Here is a 21,050-nt window from a genome sequence, read left to right as displayed (position 1 = left end):
CAATTCGGTGGATCAAGTGCAAGGTTGTCGAGGAGTCCTTGCGTGCCTTTCGGAATCAATGAATACCAGAACCCTGCTGGTGGGTCAGAAGTCTTTGGCTGGCACGGCAGCTGAAGCAATTTTAAGTTGAAAGTTAGCCATGGAGGCTAACTTCCTTCCTGCCTTGTTAGCCACTTGTTCGTAGCACGACTTCTCAGCTGAAATTTTCTAAGCCAGCTGTTTCCGCAAAGCCATTAAAAACATCTAGGGAGGTGACGGCACTGCAAACCGAGGTCTTGGCTTGTGGACCACAGCGTGACATCATCCGCACAGATGAGAAATCTCACAAAAGAATGGCATTTCTGCGCAATATAAGTACAGCATATCTGTCCTGTAACATTCTACAAGTATCAGGTATTGGGCACTTTTTTTTTCTGTGAACTGCACACAAGCATGGTTGCAGTCAAAGCATTGTCAGTGTTATCATTGCAACACATGCACCGTCGCGAGGAGTTGTTGCAGGTTTCTGACCATTCTGAGTGACATTCTCATTTGGCAGCTTGTTATTCAGCCAAACTGGTAGACGGACAGGGTTCTGCTGTCAGCACAGTGACAACTCGCTCGTTGTTTGTGGCACAACAGAGTAGCACTGAAAGACCCAGTGTGCCAGCCGAAGCTGAATGGAGCACGTTGCCGGGCAGTTTTCACAGTCATTGAAGCGTGGTTGTTTTGTGCCTGCTTCCCTGACAAGGTATAACGTAGTAATAAAGCTTCCTGTGCCTTGAGTCTGATCACCCCAGCCCATTAATTAGCGGCACCCATGTGCAGACTGCCCCTGGTGCGAGATCCGGCCGACGCATGCGGGGGCCAAGCTGATCCGCACCTCCTTCCCGGCCAAGAAGAAGGAGCGCTTCGAGGCTGGCTTCATGGTCAAGGGCCGCAACGAGCCGGCAAACCTCGTGTGAGTCTCCCGCGAGTGGCCGTTGGTTGGCCTCGTTACGCGCAAAGCTGCAAGCGAATTAGGGGTCTGGCCTCCTGCTTGAATGGTGGCAGTATGAAGTAGTAGTTCTACTGCATCAACCTTTCGAGGTTTCCCCGCTTAAACATCGTTGGGTGCTTCTGCTTTTGGCAGGTGAGCAAATTCTTGTGGAACTCGGCGTTTCTACTTTGGTGGCTCAGTGGCTAAGGCTGAGCCCAAGGACGCGAGTTTGGTCCCGGCCATGGTGCCCGCTTTCCTGATGGAGGCAGAAAGCGAAAGCACCCGAGTGTCAAGATTTTGGCGCACGTCAAAGATCTCCAGGCAGTCAAAATTGATCCGGAGCCCTCTTCAAGTATGGCGCACCTCGTAGCCCAGTGTAGCGTCGGTGCATTAAGCCTCCCGGAATTTGACTTTTTGAACCTTTATGCTTTTCAAGTACTTGCTGCAGCACAGCCCAAGGGCACCTTCATCTGGCGTATGAATTTTCCATTCATGCAAGCATGGGGAATTCAAGCTAGCCTCATTGCTGATTCGTAACTGCAATGTCTAGTCTCAAACCAAATGTGCTTATAAAACTTCCGTAAGCATTGAAAATGTGTGTGAAGCAGAAAAATCTTCCTGGGTTTAAATGTGTGTGGAATTGGAGGTGTATGCAACAAAAATATCATTCAAGCTTTACACAAAGCCTGAATTTTCTCTGTTATGTGGCAAGAACCTTTTTGAGCAGCAACCTCTTCCAATCCTTTTTTTTTTCTCTTTGTAAGTTTCAGTGATGTTTGCTCAGGTAAGCATTTGCTTGGTGCATCCACCCCCTTCCCCTCTCCTTTACTGGTGTATGGTTGTCGCAGTATTTAAGAAAAGTCGACAGCTTTCTTGGCTTCTTGCCCAGAGAATGCGAATCAGTTTGCATCTATAGTGTGCACCTGCACCAGGCAAGACTGCTGGACTTGGGCAAGTGTGCATGCCATGGCGGAAAAAACTTGCAGCTGGAAAGACGATGCCAGGTTACCACTGGTTCCCGAACAGAAGACAGCCAGGATGCGTCGTTCGGCTAGAGAATCAAAGTGCAACACCTGTTCACTCAACCTCCTACCTCCTCTTTTCTTACTGACATCCACACACAGGCCTGCCATGGGTTTTCACACAGGCGAGTTTGTGAGAATGTGAATCAATTTCGCTGTGGAGCAAACTTGTTTTGGCGCACAAGGCATTGCCCCAAGACCTGATAGGTAACGTCTCGGGCCAACATTAACAGCACCATCAGCGTAGCTATCTTGTGCTCAGTGAAAAATAGTGCTTGAACTGTTTGGTGTTGGTTTGTGAAAGGGTAGAGAAGCCAGCAGAGAGAGCATGCTGAATCGGCGTGCGAGCCGCTTTGAGGGTGCTACGAGAGGCGCAAGGAGTATCCGTAGCAAGGAATTTCAGGGCTGCTCCAGAAGTGGGGAAATTCGTGCGCTTTAGCAGAGCAGTACAGGCCCAGCTGTGCGTCATGCTGCGAGCCCCCTGTAGAAGCACTGAGACGCATCAGAGAGGCTTTCGGTGGAACGAGGTGAGGCACGGTCTGTGGACTGAGCTGTGGTGCATTCCTGGCCTCACAATAACGGCGCTTTGCCTCCCCTCGCAGCATTTTTCCACAGGTGAAGTAGTGTTGAACATGCGGGGCAGTGTGCTTGAAAAAATGGGACAAGTGAAATCTTAGTGCGTGCCTAACATCCCACGTGTAGCAGAGCAGACACTTTTTGCCTTCAGACTCCCCGTCTTTCAGAAAAGTTTCACCTGTAAACAAATGGGGACACTCGCTTATTTGGTGGGCTTTAAACTTATTAAGGCAAAAGCCTTATGCGCGTCCTTGTTCGGTCAACCGTGAACATCCTTGGCATACACATCTGTAGTATAGGGCACACAAGCGCGCACTGTAGAATGCCTCGCACTTTCTCACCGTCACTGGCACCACTCAGCCACCTTCTAAAGTTGTGTGGGAAAAAACCTAAAGTTGCATTTGATGACTAGCTCTCTCTCTCTCTCTCTCTCTCTCTCTCTCTCTCTCTCTCTCTCTCTCTCTCTCTCTCTCTCTCTCTCTCTGCATAAACAACTATTCAGAGAGCAAGAGTTCGTCGCTCTTCAAAGACACGTGAGGTGTCCGGACGGTTCCAGCGAGTTACGGCAAAATTAGCGATTAATTCAATTACTAGTTACCATTGCTAGCTATGCTGACTAATGAGAGCGTAGAAAGTGGATGACAAAACAAATTTGTGTGGTTTGCCCGAGAAATAGTCATGCCGGAAGGGCAAGTAAAATATGTTGGTGGTGGACTTGAGAAAAGCACTGCTCGAAGTTCTACCTGTGTAAAAATGTGAATTTTTGATAGGGATGCGCCTATATCAATTTTGGGACAGCAAATTGAATATGAATAGTGAAAACTGACTGCAAGTCCAATCACATGCTTCAAAATACGAATACCTTTGTTTTTGTGTGTAGGGAGCTCTTAAAACGTAGCTACAAAAAATAAAATCACCTGACTGTTCATGTACAAAAACGGTTAGGACGTGATACAAAAATTTAAAAATGAAGGTTTAAGACAATATTGAAAAGCTGTGGAGCGAAAAATATTGGGATGCATTGCCGTGAAGAAATGCTGGTTTCTCGATGCGCTAGGACGCATATTCTAAGTAATGTCCCACTTTTGGTAACATACATCGGAGTGAACCTTGTTTCAGGCAATGAGACTCACAAGGGTTAGGCTTTCGTGCACGGCTTAGAAGCCTTGCAGGAAAGGGCAACGCTAATGGGGCCATGCCATGCGGCTACGCTTGAAAGTATGCACGGAATGCAGCAGAGCTGTCTTTTGTTGCCTCATTAACCCCTGAATTTCAAATGTTTGAATACTTCGAGCGGTCAAACAGCCCTGCCGGTGGAATGAAATTGCAAACACTACTCACAAAGTATTCGATCATTTTCATAGCCCTAAGTTTTCTTCCATCAGTGCAGAGGGCAACCGCTGTAAATGCTGTTTTGTACAGCTGCTTCAGGCTTATGTACTGCCTTTGTATCTTGTCTGTGGCTGGAAGAGCTGTTTCTGACATTACCTCGAAAGGAGCCACTAAGGGCCTATTCCGCGTGGAGACCACCAGGGTCATTTCACGGTAATTGACTGTCCTTCATTTTCACATGACAAGAGCTGTGTTGTATGGGCCATGGGTCACATTGGCCCGGGTGTAGTGTGCACGCCCTTGTGAGCTACTGTGGCCGGGTATTGAACCCGCAACCTCCTCTTTCCCTAGACCACCATTGTGGGACTGAAGGGTGTACGTACAATGTTGCCACGAGTATTTCGCGAAGGAACACCAAGGTACTTGGGTGTTGAATTGGTGTGAAACAAGGCATGTTTAAGAAGCACTTTTGAGAATTAAACAGCAGATTACTGATTTTGCCAGCGTGTGACTTGTGAGAGAGAAGTGCGAGGACTTGCTGAGAGCATTGAAAATAAAACCAAAGTCAGCCTGAAGGACAGTGGGAGAAGAAAGAAAAGGCATGGTACAAGTAATGCTTAGGAGTAGGAACTGCATGTTGTGGGTTAGGGGACAAATCCAAGCAGAGAGCCTTGCTGGGCCAAACAAACATGGGATGCAGGAGGAGGCTTTACAGCATGTGGAACACCCGATCGACAGAATGACTGCCAGGGTATCCATGTTTGAGGTATGGAAATTAATACCCAAAGAGATACAGAACGTGGGGGGCAAATAACAGGACTAGGCAACACAAAATAGCAATCATTGGGGGGGGGGGGGGGGGGGGGGGGGGGGTGATTGTCTGTAGCATCACACTGTTTTGAGCGAACTGAAATGGGAAAAGAAAAAGGAAATCCGGTTAGATTAGGTCAGATTATGCTAGGCTAGCTATTGGTTGGGTCATTTTAAGTTGCATTAGGTTTCGTTGGAGCAGTGTTCTTAGGTGCTGCAGAAGGGCCTGCAAACAGGCTCTCCTGCAGGAAGGGCTCGTGATGATGATGATGGCGATGATGTGTGCAGGCAGGTGCTGGAGGTGCTGGCTGGCGTGCGTGGCGAAGACCCCGACGCCCTGGCTGCCCAGGTGTACGAGAACACGTGCAGGCTCTTTTTTCCCGGCGAGCAGCCGCAGCAGACCAGCACCTCGGCACAGCAGTTTGCCCAATAAAGAGGAGCAGGGGAAGAACAACAGCAGTGTTGTCCTCAGCGTTATTCTGCAACCAGTGCATTCTGCAAAGGACTAACACTTTGTACGGGGGGCTACTACGTACTAACGTTTTGGGATGGGCTGCGGTATGACCCACTGCTGTCCACATTTCTGAGAAACGCTGTCTATCAGGGATGCCTTTGTGGGCAAGTCCCAGCAAGCGTGATTCCTTGCTCTTTTGTTCTGTAAACCTTGCCCCATGCTGTCTGAAATCAAGGCCAGTGCATGTAAATGCCACCAACAACTTTAGTGAAAATTAAGAGGTACCAGAGCTTAAGATATCCAGCCATTGAGGGCATCACCACCATCATCATCATCATAAACAACAACCACAGCATCAAAGGGCAATTCCAATCTGCCGTGGTGCTTCGAGGGTGTGCCGAGGTCCAATTGTTGTATGGCCTTGGGCAAAGATTTCGTCTTCTCAGTTCCTTCGTACCCGCCACGGGGGCTCAGTGGCTGAGGCATTCTGCTGCTAACCCAAGGATGTGGGTTTGATTTTCTGATGGAGGCGAAAAGCAAGATTTCGGCACACGCTAAAGACCCCCAGGTGGTCAAAATTAATCCGGAGCCCTCCAGTACAGTCCGCCTCATCGCCTGCGTTGTGTCAGCACAATAAACCCTAGAATCAATCAATCGGTTTCATTCGCTCACAGCTCAGTCATTCGTGCATGTTTGCAGGCCTCTAGCGCATCACCAATGTGCTACGTATTAGTAATGTTTAGGGCTCGGGCAAAACGGCCTAGCCAAGTGAGCAAACCAGCCAGGCCGGCGTTGGCAGCAAGACCTCTCTCTTCTAGTTCATCGGGCATCTACCTGCTTTGTCCGCAACAAGCTATAATGGTGATGCCACCCGTAGATGGCCTTGTGAAAGTGGGACAGCCAGGACGGTGGCGCCATCTGTTGATGCCTGCAATAAGTAGCGGCCAAACAGGACACTATTTGCGTCCCACCCACAGCCACAGTAGTCAGGGGGAAAAGGGTGTGCTGGGGAGGGCAGACACCCCCTCTCTCTCTTCTTCCCAAGCAGGCACTTTGAAATTAGCCCCACCCATGCAAGTCGACAGAATGACTGGGTTATGCACATTAACACGGCATTCCACAGCTTTGTGTGTATTCTGGTGTTGCCAACCTCAGCATCTTGCTGCACTTGTATTCATCGCGGTGTTGAGGGTGCCATAGCTCCATAGCTCTCTAGCTAGCGCTGAATGCTAGAATGCATTTCGACGGTATTCATATTTTTAAGGCTCGGCTGGGATGAAGTTGAAAGCCTGGTATAATGGTGCCTCGATAACATCTTAGCTTCTTGATCAAAGGGTCCGACGCTGAAGCTTGTTGCTCACATGGTTCTTCTTTTGTTAGTTTTTGTTTCAATGATGAGGCAAGATTTAAGTCTTAAAAGCTTTAAAGCAGTGGTTCTCAGCCATGAACGTGCCGAGGACCCCTTCCGGGCTTGCAAAAGTGATGGGGGACCTCACGAGAGTTGCGTAGCCAGAAATATTTGGGGAGGGGGGGGGAAGGGTATATGTTACCGGTAAATAAAAAACACTAAAAAGAAAGAGAGCCTGTCCAAAACATTGTCTCAGTCCCTCTTCATCCTTGTCATTTTTATTTTCGCTTTTACACATTAACATTATTCGGCGTGTACATATGAAAAAGACTGAAAGTGGGGGAGATGCAGCGGTTAGGAAATTTCGGGGGCGGTTCTTACACCGATCACACCTACCCCCCCTTCCCCCACCTCGGCCTTGCTTTTCCCGTGCCCCCCGACTAACTAATGCTGACTGTGTCATGATGTCAAACAATTTGCACCAACATTCTTATTCATTGCCAGCCTGTTATGTCTAACTTTTGTTCTTGTTCACGTAATATTGCTGAACAATTCGCTCGTGCAGCCAAGAGTCACCAAGCCTTTTGCGTGTCTGGCTTTTACACATCGTTTTCATGTCTTGCAAAAAAAAAAAGTTAAAACATGGTCTACGCGGGGAAATTAAACGTACGAGTCATGCAGTGAAGCCACCTTTTCGCATTTCCAGCGAGGTTTAGCAAAAAGACGAAATGAATGGGGTGGGAGGCTTCCGGGAGAGCGTCGGGGAAGGCTTCGCGGACCCTCGAAATGCCCTCGCGGACCCCCATTTGAGAACCACTGCTTTAAAGGATCAGTTAGATTTGTGTTGGGTTGCATCATGTTAAGGAAAGTGGATGTGCCTAGATTACCCGATATGAAAACATTGCACAGAAGAGCGTACTGCCATTACGCAAGATAAGGGAGCAGAGAATGTTGTCACATTAGTGGAGCGCTTATAGTGTGGTCGGCCTGCACGGTGCTTCACACCTATGATGCGCACCATCAAAGACCAAATGATGCATTTACAAAGACCAGGGGGAGAGACAAGCCACTGGGGCAGCACCGTTTCGAAACTACTTGCGGCAGGTAACCCACACACACAAAGGAACCGGAGGACTAGGCTGTTTGCAAAAGGGGAGGCTCTCCTTCCAAGTCCTCCAAACAAGGCCAGTATTCTCCCTCACACGGCGTTCCACCATGAGCTGTCGGACACCAGCCGGGAGTTGCGCGCAATGAGGGAAGGTTTAGCTTATGAAACCACATTCGTGCTCTGGACCAATTTGTCTCAATATAGAACAGCAGTGAAGGCCTTTGCCCTTTTGATTCATTCGGTTGCCACAACTGCTATCTGAAACATGGAGGAAAGAAAAGCTTTGTAGAGGCCTTGACGTCACATCTACTGCAGCTTGAAACACCATTTTAGGGAGTCTCCCTTGTATTCTGTCCTCGCTCGCCACGTCCTCTGCATTTACTCACTTTGCTTTTGTCTGCTCCATCTGCTAAAAATTAACTCCTCATTGGGCCACCGCATGTAGCGAGGCGTTGGTGGGGCTGGCTTTTCGCCACATGCCATGACACCGAGAGCGTGGAAAAGCCACATTTTGTTAGCAGGACCTCTCCCAAGCTTTCTTTCCTCCACGATCTGAAATGATCAGTAATCGACCACTTCCAAGTGTGCTGTGCACCTGACACCACTTTCAACAAGCAAGTGGGTCTTGGGCAAAGTTCTCTGCAGCTTCGTTCCCTAACACACCTGAAGGATGTTACTGTGAGCACACTTTACGCCATGTTAACTGAGATGCCATGTTAACTGAGTAACGACCGAAGAAGTAAGGAAGGCTTTGAAAGAAATGAAAGGGGGCAAAGCACCTGGTGAGGATCAGGTAACAGCAGACCTCTTGAAGGATGGCGGAGAAATTGTACTTGAAAAACTGGCAAACCTGTATACGCAATGCCTAATGACCGCAATGGTACCGGAATCTTGGAAGAACGCCAACATCATCCTAATCCATAAGAAAGGCGACATGAAGGACTTGAAAAACTACAGGCCGATCAGCTTACTGTCAGTCGTCTACAAGGTATTTACCAAGGTAATCGCTAACCGAATCTCTGCAACCTTAGATTTCAGTCAACCTAAAGAACAAGCAGGGTTCCGTAAAGGTTATTCAACAATGGACCATATTCACACGATCAATCAGGTGATAGAGAAGTGCGCTGAGTATACTCAACCCCTATATATAGCCTTCATAGATTATGAGAAAGCATTTGACTCGGTCGAAACCCTAGCAGTCATTCAGGCATTACGGAACCAGGGGGTAGATGAGCATTATGTAAGAATACTAGCGGATATCTATAATGGGTCTACAGCTACTATCATCCTCCATAAGGAGAGCAGTAAAATACCTATAAGGAAGGGTGTCAGACAAGGAGACACAATCTCTCCAATGTTATTCACAGCATGCTTACAAGAAGTATTTAGAACGTTGGATTGGGAACAGGTGGGAGTAAGGGTTAATGGAGAATACCTCAGTAACCTCAGATTTGCTGATGATGTTGCCTTGCTAAGTAACTCGGGGGACGAATTGCAAAGCATGCTTTCCGCACTGGGCGAACAGAGTAGAACCGTGGGCCTGAAAATTAATATGCAGAAAACTAAAGTAATGATCAATAACCTCGGGACAGCACAGCAGTTTGAGATAGATGGCGAGGCAGTGGAAGTGGTAAGCGAATATATATACTTAGGCCAAGTTGTGACCCCAGATCCCAACCATGAGGCAGAGATAATTAGAAGGATCAGAATGGGGTGGGGTGCATATGGCAGACATTATCAGATAATGAATAGCAGCCTACCATTGTCGTTGAAGAAGAAAGTGTATGACAGCTGCATCTTACCGGTACTCACCTACGGGGCAGAAACTTGGAGGCTCACTCGGTTCAACTTAAATTGAGAACGACTCAGCGGGCAATGGAGCGGAAAATGATAGGTGTAACATTAAGGGACAAGAAGAGAGCGGAGTGGGTCAGGGAGCAAACTGGTGTTAAAGACATATTAGTAGAAATTAGGAAGAAGAAATGGACTTGGGCAGGGCATGTAATGCGAAGGCAAGATAACCGCTGGTCATTAAGGGTAACAGAGTGGATCCCTAGAGAAGGCAAGCGCTGCAGGGGGCGGCAGAAAGTTAGATGGGCAGATGAGATCAAGAAGTTTGCGGGGATAAATTGGTCACAGTTGGCACAGGACCGAGGTAATTGGAGAATAATGAAAGAGGCCTTTGCCCTGCAGTGGGCGTAGACAGGCTGGTGATGATGATGATGAACTGAGATGCTGTGGGAGACACGAGTGTTGATGCAGTGCTGTCCAAGTTGACATGTACAGCACAAACGGTCGTTTCCCCCCCATTCGCTCATTGGCACTACTCTGAGGAAGAACTGACAGCTGTTTTTTGTGGGTCATCAACTCGGCCCCTTATGCACCAACCTTCCCCATGCATCTAAAAAAGGTATGTGCAAGGCCCCTTTAGTTCCGCAATTGTGGAGCTGGTTTCAACAAAAATGCAACTGTTAACCTCTCATGCTATAGTGCAATCCTGCTGTAGTGTGTGACCTCAACGATGGCATGAAAAAAAATCCTGTGAGAGCTGTGTAGGCAGTTATTCCAGTACATCTAATCCTTTAGATCAGTTTGCAGGTGAGGAGTGCCCATTCCACTCCCTGGTAGCTAATGTTGCTTTCTGCAAAAGGTACCGGTACACGGTCTGTTAGTAGTTATTGCAATCGCAGTGGGAAAGCTTTCTCCTGCCGGCACGTACAGGGGTACCGATAAAGAAACCTTCCCCACGGAAGTGCTATTGAATTTAACAAGTCTGCGGGAAAAAAGAAGTATATACGTAATGAAGAAAATTAAGGGTGAGTTGTAGTAGAAAGTAATAAAGATTAGAATGAAACAATGTCTGTTTATTGCGAGCAATTTCGGAACTGGAAGTACTTTCGCCAGGACTGAATTTCAGTGGATGGCAGCTCCCTTTACACAAACATGTTTGAGGCAGGCTTATCCGCCTCCTCCTATTTAGTACCGGAATACACCACTAGTTTGCACAAGGGTGGTTAGTTGGTGGTGTGTGAAAATACTTTCTTAATTTAAGGGGAGACGCGGGTCTTGGAATCCCGAAATTTCGCCAAAAAAATTTTTTTAGAAATCGCCATTTTCGGACAGTAGAGCTATTTTTCTACCGGTTAGCAAAATATCCAGACCCAGGAGTACGTATTTGAGCCATAATATAAATTTATAGCACCGACGCCCGCTAAAATCGGCCAAGATTCGACGCGAAAATAGCATTTTTTCGACGACTCGCCCCTCGGGTTCTACTGCGCCACGGCGTCCATCTTGATCTCATTCGAAAGCGCGTCTTTTCGCTTTCCAGATCCACTCCGTTTCGTCCGTTGGTTGCAGGTAAAACCGCGCACGGCCTGCCTGGAGGAGCGGCGGCCGCGCGCGCTCGCCGCTCCTCCAGTCCGGCCGTGAACCGCGGTAGAAAAGAGACGGAACGCGCCGCCTAATTGGTTACTGACTGCACGTGACCGCAGTGTGCAACCTCATTGGCTGGGCGCCGTGGGTCATCTGCTCGGCACTCTCACCACAGGGCTATGCGAGGACCGACAAAAGCCCCGCATGGCGTAAAAATAAAGATGTCTATCGATAACCGAAAGGAAGAACAGGCATTATTAAAATACGATTTTCTGCTTCTGTGACGACGACTTATCGCGAGAACGGCGCCGAGACAGAGGTAGGCTTAGCGCCCGCGCGGGCTGCCGAGACGATAGCGTAGCGATATGATTACGCCTGCGGGGGCACTAAGGTGCGTCTATCTTTCGATCAGCAGCAAATAGAAAGAAAAGAAATGATAAAGTGGAGGATGCCGCATGCCGACGTCGCAAGGGAAGTGTGTTCATTCTGTTATCAACGATGCTGCGGCGGTTCGGCCCGCACTCCGGCGCGCGCTTCCTCGTCGGCAGGTTACCATATAGGTGAGTGATTTGAGAATTATAAATGTTCGCACTGTGCACAATGTGCGTTGGTGACGTGATATACGAGTAGATTAAACCAAAAACGTGGTTATCCCACCTAGCCGAGCGCATGCAAGTTACAGAACAGTGGCGGGCATTCCGTTACCAGCCCCTTCGCTGCAACTAATTTCACGCGATGCAAATCCGATTTGATTGCTACAAATGAAGCAGTAACATAACAAAATAAACGTTTACAACTGTGGTGCACGATGGGCACCTCAGCCATAGTCGCCAAAGAGTGACGGCGCGCTGCCAACAGCATAAAAATTGAAGCAACGTTCTGGCTTTGCTTTTGTTCAGTTTTTCTGCCAGCTGCCATCTGTAGACAGAGGATTTCATAATTTTCCAACCAACTGATTTCAGCAAACTTGGTATGCTCGTGTTGAGCGAAAAGCGAGCTACATTCTAGAACCTTTCTTTTTTTCATATGCTCAATAGATAAAACTGTCACTTGTAGTAAAACTTCAACTGCGATTTTCTCAGCTTCCCTTTTTTTGCATATGTGCCTAGCCTTACAGGGGTTTTGAGGTAGTTTTTTTCAAAGGATTTCTACAAGTGTTATACCGTTGAATTCGGGATAAAATGAACTGCATGCTGATGCTATTTTAATTGGCTCATTTTGCCCCAAATAAATGTTATGAGTACTAATATGAGCTTCTTAATTTTTCTGAAAACTGTACTTGGCATAATTAGACTAATTTTATCCAATCAGCCAGCTTTACAGGAATATAAATAGCATCAGTATGCATGGCAGGCCTTAAGCTACACATCCATACCATTTATTAAAAAAAAATTTAATAAAAAGTTCCTTAAAAGCCCGTAAGAAATTACTTAATTAGGCTCCAGTGTTTTCTTTATAACTCAAAAAATAATTATACCACTTAAAAACTAATTACATATTTGAAATGGGGAAGACAAAACACATATGCGCAGTGATTTTCATTATCAGAGACCAATTAATAAAAAAGTTCATTTCAAGACCCACGTCTCCCCCTTAAAGGGACACTGAAGTGATTTGTAAACATTGCGGGATTACTAGCGCAAATTGTAGTCCGGGGTCCGGAGTCCATAGGCCATGTTTCGACCACTCTGAACGCGTTTACGCGAATTTTAGTAGAAAAAGCAATTCGAAAATGCTGTCCTCCTCTCTGCACCCTCGCCCATTTTTGTGGCGTTTTCGTGTGACGTCACGAGGAGACGAGCTGGCAATTGGCTGCGCTATTGCACGGCTCGCCGACCTTCCTGCAGAGTCAGTCGGCCCAGCGTTTAGTCCGGCGGCCGCCGACGGGTCGTCGCAATTCGTTCGCTTAGTTGAAACGAAGCCACGACACGTTTGTGAACGGAAAAATGTGGCTTCCTTTACTTTGTTAGTTTGTACAATGCATCTAGCTCCAAGTCAAGGTCGCTCCACACAAGCGTTGCACAAACGCACACGCGACGCTTCGCTGACAGGTACGCTAGTAGGAAAATCTAAGGCCACTTGAAGGCGGGAGAACAGTCAGCGAAGTCAATATAGGTACTAAGGAAATGAAATCAATTGGAACTTTTACCGTACAGCGTAAAACTAGGGATCAGGAAGCACTTTTTTGCGCTGGGTGAACAAGCACAGCGGTCAGCAGCCCGACCACACATCTGCGAACGATTTTCCGTCTAAGAAATGCAATTGCTAGACGTGAGATATTGTTGAATATTGGGGGAAGCTTACTGCACGAGCGCTTTACAACAAGTAGTCACCTAAGCTGCTTGAAATCCTAAATCTAAACGAAAGTGTAAATTGTTTATATGTTATATGCCTTATACAGTACAGCCCGCTTATATCGAACACGGATATATCGAATCATTGCCTATATCGAACAATTCTTTCTACTGAGGACACTGTAACACCAAGGCGCGTTGAGAATATGTTTTTTAAACTTTTTTAAATGTCCTGTCGTGTTTCCTTATCAGTTTCAGTGACAGCAAAAACAAGATTATTTCTTCGAGCCCTGTCTTCCAATTCGTTTAATCTTTCTTGCTGTTGTTCAATCGCGCTCTGGAGGCTTTAGCAATGTCAAGGTTAGCAGCATATTCAGACAAGGGTTCAACTTTTTCTTCTATCTGAGTTAACCTAGCTTCTATTTGAGTTTGTGTCTTTAAAATTGTCTCAAGCATTTACAGTTGGTCCGAAGTTGAGTTCAACGTCCTCGGAAAGCATTAGCACCCATTCTGACCAAAACTTGAACAGAATGTCAAAACAATTCGCTGGGAGCGGCAGTACAATCAAAAAGGGATTGCCAGAACGATAATAAGATACATGAGCATAATAACCAACCTGCAAGATAAGCCACGCACGTTTCAGCGACATTGCTGGTGTAGTGGCGCCGCTCCCACTGAAGTAGCGGACGAGGTTTTATGTCTTCTTCGCGGGGTGACGTTCCTGAAGTTCTCCAGTTCCATAGGTTGGCTTCCATGTCGTCACGGGATACTGTCCGAGATGAGCTAGGCAAGGTCGGGACTTGGGCGGTCGATGTTGGAGCACTGAGCACGAGCGGCACCATCTGCAAGATAAGCCACGCATGGTTCAGCGACATTGTTGGTGTAGTGTAGAAATCACCAGTGAAACTGTTATCCAGTGTTATATTTGCGAAAGTGTAATTGCCCGCTGAAATATTGGCTGAGCCATTCAGTCCTCCGAACGCGCGCTTCTGGAGATCGGCGCGACTGCAAAACGAGGCGAAGCCATGCCCCCGTGTTGACGTCACACGTCAAGGTACGCCGCGCTTTATCAGAGGAGGCGCTCGCTCGCGCAGCTCCTAACCCAGCACGCGGCCGCGATGGATTGCTAAAGAATTCAGAATTACTGGGTAATTCGGGTTTTTATCATAGTGGACTTTCATTCCCCGCCCTTCTTTTGCCTGGGAAATAAATATTTTAAAGCCCAGTCGAAGCACCATCAGTAATTTAGCGTATACGTGAACAATCCCCCTTGTGGGGGTGAGTTAAGCTCATCAAGATTATCATCATCATCACAATATTCCGCGGTTCTTGGTTCCTGGTACGGTGGCTAGCCACCTTAGTCTGGGTCCCCCGTCCGTAGCCACCATTGTCCCTGGAATTGTTGATCACAAAAACGATTGTGAGTATGTGAAAACAAGTGAAGAGTGGCTGTTGTTCGTTGTTCTTAAATCAGCATTCTTAAGTGGTCGTAGTGAGAATGGTTGAGCCCTGGTTAATATGAAAACGCGCTAACGTGATCACGCGCGTCCCACCACTAATCCCTCGCACACAACTACAGTCTAGCTGCTTAAGTTTAAGATAGATGTATGAATTCGTGGGTAAATCAACCGCCCGTCGTGGTGGCTTATTGGCTGAGGCGATAAAACATTGAAGCCCACGCAGGATGTCATCTTGAAGAGGAGCGGAACTCAAATAAAAGGGAGAGGGAGGACGAGAAAAAAAAAAACCTAAACCTTGAGAGAAAGAATTTAAAAAAATTGAGATTGTGCCAATAGAAACTTTCCGCGTGCACTGCAAACATACAGTAGTTGTCGGAGACTGCAATAATAACTTGTCCAGTGATACCTCAAGTGAATACACATATCTCGTAAAATCGTTTAACATGTAATAACTGAGCCAACACGTATCACTAATACGTGAAGCACCCTTATTGACCACGCCCTTTGCAACGTTGACAATGATGTGTCTGCTGGCGTGCTTCCTCTTCCGGTAGCTGACCTTTGAAACTGAACCTCTTAATGCTAAACCATCCAGGGGAAAGTTAATACAAAGGTCGATCCAAAGTTATTACGAGACAAAATAAGTCAAATTGATTTCTGCGCTGATGAGGATGTTAATACTGAGTACGGGAATTTCATACGCTCGTTTAAAAATGCTGCCTTATTAAGCACTACTACCTTGGGTGACGCCCGCTATTTTGGAGATACTGAAGCAAAAGGGCGGTGGTTGCACAAATGAAAGCAGCATAGGAATACTGAATATTGCCTAAACAATTTAAGCTTTATACAAATAAATCAATTTTCATGATAAGGAAGCGGAAAAAAGAATACTTCACTAAGCTCGTCGCAGAAGCCGAAGGCTACACCAAAAGAGCCTGGGAGATCGTTAAGGATGCAGTTGGTTTAGATTACAATAAACGTGTGCTACCTTGGTGACTAGTTTTAACAACTATTTTGCAGACGTCGGGTGGTCTTTGGCTGCCCAGTTTCCTGACACTTCGGGTCATACGCGTCCTTGTAGACCAGTCTTCGATAGCTTTGTCATGTTTGAAATAGAACTGCCACACCTCTTATCAATGGTGAAGAGTTTAGATGGTTGTAAAGCGGCCGGCCTTGACACTATAACAGTGAGTTGATAAAACAGAACATTGAAATTTTGGCAGTCCTCCTGTTGCATATGTTTCGCCACTACAACATTGCCATGCACGGCCTACCGTGCAAGTTGGAAGCGGTAGCTGGGCTTAAGTACGCCATTTATGCCGACGACGTCACCGTGTGGACGCACCAGGGTTCCGTCGGTGCACAAGAGGCCACGCTCCAACAGGCATTGGACATCATACACGATCACATGTGCGGTGTCGGCGTCGCTATTGCACCAGATAAGACCGAATTCGTGGTCATTCACGGGGGCAGGCGTACAACGGGGAAACAGGCGGAGAAGGAGGCATACATACTGCGGATTGGAAGCCAAGAGATTTCAAGAAAACTGTGCATCAGAATCCTGGGCATGAACTGGACGAGAACTGTACCGCCTCTACCTGGTTCCAAAGGTCATTAATGCGTGCAAACAAATTTTTCACGTTCTCAGACGTATTTCAAACCGTACGAGAGGTGTCAATGAAAGGGAGATGCGGCAGATCGTGCAAGCAGTGCTAGCATCTCGTATTATGTACGGACTTCCTTACCACCCGGTCAATCGCACCCAGAAGCTTGTACTCGAAAGGCTGTGCAAGGAAGCACGACGCATTGTCACGGGACTTCCCCGCTACACCCGCCTCGAAGCGCCGAAGAGCTGCAGCCTTATTAACGACTTGTCCGAGATCACATACATGCACCGGCACTTGCAAGAAGTCCGGCTTCGTGCGACAGAGGCTGGCCGTGACACCCTTCGCCGTCTAGGCTATAACATTACTCCCGCGACGCACAGCTCCGTGGGAGTACATTACCATTACAGATGGCAAGCCACTACCCATCCACATGGGACCTCATCACTTCGGTCGAAGAGCAGCCCACGTGAAACGTCACGCCCGCTCCACACAGGCGGCATTTAAACACGAGCGTGTCATCTACACGGACGTGGCCATGCCCACTACGGCAGACTCACATATTGTGTACGCCACGGGCTGGGTCGACGAAACTACTGGACTTCAAGGTCGCCGTTACCACGTCGGTGTCACTCCGGCCCACAGCACACAAGCTGAACTGCAGGCCATCTGTGACAATCTCGACGCAGCTCTCCAGGAAGACCTAACAAGCTCCCCTGTACATCACCACGTGTACACAGACTCACAGGCAGCGTATCGAGCCTGTGCCAATGTGCAATTCACCTGCCCCGTCACCGAAGTCATTCGGCGCAACGTTCTGAAACTCCGGGCATCGGGTAACGGCTCCACACTTCATTGGGTTTCAGCACACTGCGGCATCCTTGGAAATGAGAAAGTGCACGAACTAGCACGCGCGCATTTACTCTCCGTGCTAGCTCGGAGCCCCTCCCCACTCGTGGCGACGGCGTCCTTGCCCGTCCCTCAAGAAGAAGACGATCCCACGGCTGAACGGCAGCTTAGTCAAGCCCGCCGGACAGCTTACCACGTAGCCATGACCAACCCTCTCCAGATCCTCGCAGTTCCTTCCCGTGAGTTCTCACGGCGGGAAACTGTGATTATTCGACGGATTCAGACGGGAATGCTGTTCACACCGTTTTGGCTCCAGCGTTTTCATCACCGTGGGACTGCTCCCAGTGTCCCGAGCACGTGCAGGAACTTGCCATACCAGGGAAGACCTACAACATTTAGTGTGGGACTGCCCCCGCTACAGTATTCCTCGGTACCGTGCCCTCACCAACGTGCGACTTGAACACTGGCCCACGTCTCTCCAGTCCTGGTCCTGTCCGCGGCCTAAACTCCTGCTGGGTACGCTGCTAGCTTGTAGCGCGTCCTGCTACTTTTTCTCCTGTACCCCGCAGCACCAGTCGTTGGTGACCGGCTCTATGGTGACGCCCAGGACACTACGGCGGCTACGACTCCAGGCGAGCACTGGGTTGCATCCAGGCTGCTGACGCAGTAAATGGCGGCATAATTATCCTTTCCCACTTTCCCCTTCCTACCGATCCCCTCCCGACCCTTATCCATAGCAGCGCCCAAGCGCAACAAAATGGAATAAACGTGTTTTCAATCAATCAATCGCCACTGGCGAGACTGTGGTATGTACCCAAATGAACTTAAGTTTGGCAAAGTCGTCCCTGTATACAAAGGTGGTGACCTACAGTTCAATATCTATGTTAAGTGTTATTAATACAATATTTGAAAACATACTATCAGCGCAAATTACATCATCCCTTTGCAAACATAGTATAATTTGCCGAAACCAGCATGGTTTCCGGTCACACAGATCCTCGTCTTCTGCGGTTCTGGTATTAACCCAACAAGTTAATAAGGCCCCAAACGACAAGCCAGCCGTCGTAGTTTTCTTAGACATAAGGAAGGCCTTCGATTCAGTCAACCACAACATATAAACTAAAATTGACGATTATGGCTTTAGAGGCAGAATTCATCAGCTTCTTAAATGCTTCCTTTCCGAACGACAGCAACGAGTAGTGATAGATGGTATTGTGTCCTGTACTGAGTCAGCGATCTCAGGAGTACCACAGGGCTCAGTTATTGGACCTAGTCTTTTTTCACTTTATGTCAATGACTTTCCCTTTCTGTTGCTTTACTCGGAAGCCCTAATGTATTCAGACGACACGGCGCGAATTCTCATTGGAGACAGCCTAAATCAGGTCGAATCCGAAATCAACGAGGAGCTTCAGAGAGTTAATTTATGGTTTAAACGAAACCACATAATACACACAAAACTAAATATGCATGGTTTTTCACTCCAGAAAGATACAGCCCGATTTTGGTAGCTTCAACTTACAGTTTGAATCTACGCTGTTGCAGAGAATAACCCCGTTTAAATGTTTAGGTGTCATGTTTGGCGCATATATGAACTGGAAATCTCGTATAGATAAGACATGCTCGACGTTAGCGTATGGCTGCCACACGTTATTAAAAGCCCGTGAGTATTTCAGCGCAGCCACCTTACGTACCCTATATTTCGCATTTGGGCATAGCCATGGCCATCTCCCAGACAAATGCGGATACCGTTATTACGGACTCGCAACAGGCTTGCCGAAACTTCCTTCGTGGTAGAATTTCCAAAACGGCTCTGAACATCCTGCTGCAAAAGCCACCCGAAAGAAAAGGGAAGATTATTTGGACGCCAGCCCACTCAACCCTCAAGGGCAACACGACCGCCCATGACATCGCCCGAGATCTATCCCGCCAGGCGACACGAGGGTGTAGGTTAGAGACTGCGTGTCCTTTGGTTACGTATCAAGACATAACGGGGTACTATAAGTGCCAAAGGATGATCTATCCCCCCGGTCATGCATCCCTAACCAAAGAGCAGGAGCACTGCCTCCGGCTCCTCCAAACAAATACGTTTCCTCATCCGTCAAAACTTCACTTGCTCCATCCCACTCAGTACTTACAGCTGTGCAAATTTTGCGCTTCCCCGGGCACCCTGTACCATATGGTATGGGAGTGTTCGGCAAACCCCAAAATTCCAAGAATCGCGCACCCTTCCCGTGAGCAGTGGGAGAAGGAGCTGTCCAGCTCCGGTCTCGATTCCAAGCTTAGGCTGGTGGAAAGGGCCGTAGCGGCAGGGGTCTCCAATGGAGTCCTGGAATGAGGGCCCCACACCACATTACGATGCTCCCAATAAAGTTTATCCTCCTCCTCCTCTAAGCTACTGTATTGGATGGTGGAGCAGCATTTAAAAAACATATTTGAAACCTTTCACCCGCTTAAAAAAACCAGTAAGAATTACTACATTTTCAAATTGTACTGATACCATTAAATTGCTGTTCCAACACATGCGCGTAGTTCTACTGCACTCTGTTCACCTAATAAGCGTTGTGGATATAATAAACAGAATAGTAAAACATGGCGACCCGCTACCACTAAGCATTTTTAAGTTACCGGCGCTCAGTACAAGAGCTGCGACGAACAATTGCTCTAATTTACCGGTTGCTAAAAATGTATATGGTCGGCGGCTAATATAATTTCATGGTGCTCTTATTTGGAATGCTGTACCGGCAGATGTGAAAGCAGCACACAACTTTTCTGCTGCCATGAAGCGTTTTATGTTAGATGATAGTGCTGTAGTTTGATAAATAATCTGTGTTTTTCTTTGTTCCTAAAATGCATCGTGTAATCCAGTATATGTATTTGTATCTGTTTCGTTTGCCACTGTCGCTACCGTTTGCTGAGTTATGCGGTATGTCTAACCATTGGTCCCGATCATGATTGAAAATCAGTGTGAAAAAAAAAAAAACACAGCACAAAACAGGAACGAGAAGTAGACAGGACAGTGGTGAACTCACTAGTTTATTTTCAAAAAAAAAAAAAAAAACAAAAAAACAAAAAAAAAACACTGGCAATATACATACAACAATCTCCCACATGGCGGTAAATTATTGCAACGAATAAACAGAAACAAAAAAAGTGCCCATCCACTCCGTGAAGAAGGAAGACCTGCAACGCGACTGACGCGACGCGGTCCACGGAGTGCACGACTCAAAACATGTTTCTTTGTAATTTGCCATTGAGCATACTTCCGAGCAAATTCCCTGAAGGAAACTGAAAAGGACTGGAGCATTACTCTAGCGCACAAACACAGGACTGTCTGTTTCCATCCCACGTCGTAGGCATCTTACCCTCTGTGTTACACGCCAAACCAGTGCGCTGTACCAAGAAGGACGCCAGATGGGTCGTTTGACGTCCAAGTTTAAACCTCCCGCCAGCACAATGGTCCTGTCATCAGTGAAGACCTGAAGCATATACCCGAAGCGCTCGACCACGGAGGACAACTGACTGGTTGCATTGAGCCGTGAGGCTTCCATGTTTAAATCTTCCACCAGCCCGAAGGGCGTATCGTTTGTACGGGCATGAAGCGTAGCTGCGTGTGCCTTCTCCCGCACTGCACCCTGAAACCGTGACCGCATAAACCGGCAACCAGTGATTAGCCTGTGCTTAGGCGCGAAATACACCGGCTAAAATGTCGTTCGGTAAGCCTTTCCATCTGAAGTACAATTATGGGCTCACTCCATGGAGTTCCAAGCGGGCAAGTTGCTGTACACAGGGGCGGAATTGACAACTGCTACGCGAGGTGGCATTTCTGGCAGAAATGGTTGCGAAACGTTCGGCGGAAGCAG

The 21,050-nt window shown here is 47.6% G+C and overlaps 2 protein-coding genes across 9 annotated transcripts in view; both read left to right on the top strand.

Annotated features, from left to right (window-relative positions):
• Positions 1-5,154, top strand: part of LOC144158201 (deoxyribonuclease TATDN1-like) — a 44,181-nt gene extending 39,027 nt beyond the window's left edge. For all 5 annotated transcript variants that reach the window (XM_077688895.1, XM_077688897.1, XM_077688896.1 and 2 more), the window contains exons 9-10: positions 808-940; positions 4,987-5,154. In XM_077688895.1, the coding sequence (XP_077545021.1) occupies positions 808-940; positions 4,987-5,131 (278 nt within the window). In that variant the 3' untranslated portion in view covers positions 5,132-5,154. The remainder of the gene's footprint in view (positions 1-807; positions 941-4,986) is intronic.
• Positions 5,155-11,293: 6,139 nt separating this feature from the next.
• Positions 11,294-21,050, top strand: part of LOC144158202 (deoxyribonuclease TATDN1-like) — a 71,264-nt gene continuing 61,507 nt past the window's right edge. For all 4 annotated transcript variants that reach the window (XM_077688901.1, XM_077688903.1, XM_077688900.1 and 1 more), the window contains exon 1: positions 11,294-11,543. The gene's annotated coding sequence lies outside the window, so the exon portion shown is untranslated. The remainder of the gene's footprint in view (positions 11,544-21,050) is intronic.

This window comes from Haemaphysalis longicornis, unplaced genomic scaffold, assembly GCF_048455015.1.
Source record: "Haemaphysalis longicornis isolate Haplotype H1 unplaced genomic scaffold, Haemaphysalis longicornis Haplotype H1 scaffold_10, whole genome shotgun sequence".
NCBI lineage: Eukaryota > Metazoa > Arthropoda > Arachnida > Ixodida > Ixodidae > Haemaphysalis > Haemaphysalis longicornis.
This window is presented reverse-complemented; position numbering and strand designations above follow the sequence as displayed.